This window comes from Sinocyclocheilus anshuiensis, unplaced genomic scaffold, assembly GCF_001515605.1.
Source record: "Sinocyclocheilus anshuiensis isolate Anshui unplaced genomic scaffold, SAMN03320099.WGS_v1.1 scaffold18673, whole genome shotgun sequence".
Taxonomy (NCBI): domain Eukaryota; kingdom Metazoa; phylum Chordata; class Actinopteri; order Cypriniformes; family Cyprinidae; genus Sinocyclocheilus; species Sinocyclocheilus anshuiensis.
In genome coordinates, this window is record NW_015543710.1 from 1 (window position 1) to 1,023 (window position 1,023).

The 1,023-nt window shown below is 50.5% G+C and overlaps 1 protein-coding gene across 1 annotated transcript; it reads right to left on the reverse strand.

Moving 5' to 3' along the window:
• Positions 1–324: 324 nt before the first annotated feature.
• LOC107694792 (histone H3) lies at positions 325–791 on the reverse strand. Its single transcript, XM_016494484.1, has one exon. The coding sequence runs from the start codon at positions 736–738 to the stop codon at positions 328–330; it is 411 nt and encodes a 136-aa protein (XP_016349970.1). The 5' UTR covers positions 739–791; the 3' UTR covers positions 325–327.
• Between the last annotated feature and the right edge of the window lie 232 nt (positions 792–1,023).

Consider the following 1,023-nt stretch of genomic DNA (forward strand, 5'->3'; position numbering starts at 1 on the left):
TTATTTTAATCAGTATGTCATTGAGAAACAAAAAATATTAAAAGTAGCATATTCATGTTATATTTTCCCCAGTGTGTCCTTTACAATATAATTAAACTTTCATAAAAAACAAAAGGAAAGACGCAAAACTAAATGCATTAAGCTTGTGAGCACTGTACTGCACTTGCTATTAGTAATATTAAGCGTTACTGTAGAAACTCTCATTCAGTGTGGTTGTGGTGGCTCTTAAAAGAGCCTTTGGGGTGTAACGCGGCTGCTGCGGCGGCGGGGTTAAGCGAGCTCTCCCCGGTCTTAAAAGAGCCTTTGGGGAGCACCGCAGCGGCGGGTTTAAGCGCGCTCTCCGCGGATGCGGCGGGCCAGCTGAATGTCTTTGGGCATGATGGTGACTCTCTTGGCGTGGATGGCGCACAGGTTGGTGTCCTCAAACAGACCGACCAAATAAGCCTCGCTGGCCTCCTGCAGGGCCATGACAGCGGAGCTCTGGAAGCGCAGGTCCGTCTTGAAATCCTGAGCGATTTCTCGCACCAGACGCTGGAAAGGCAGTTTGCGGATCAGCAGCTCGGTGGACTTCTGATAGCGGCGGATCTCTCGGAGAGCCACGGTCCCGGGCCTGTAACGGTGGGGCTTCTTGACGCCGCCGGTAGCTGGGGCGCTCTTCCGGGCGGCTTTAGTAGCGAGCTGCTTCCTCGGGGCTTTGCCACCGGTGGACTTACGAGCGGTCTGCTTGGTTCTTGCCATGACTGCAGGCCAATTATTTCAAGCTTCGAGCTGTGAAAGTAACAACCTCCGCAACACAGCTACTTTTAAAGCGTCTCAGGATGGCGTCAGGGTGCAGAAGCTTGTGATTGGCTGATGTGTGACGTCTGCACACGACTGCCAGCCAATGACTGCGCGACTCCTGTTTTCAAACGGGGAACTGTTTGTGTCTGTGTCTCCCGCTTAAAATGCTTGATTCTGTTTATTACTTTACGCATCAAGGCCTACACTAACAAGTTATAGACTTCATACTCGCGTTTATTAATT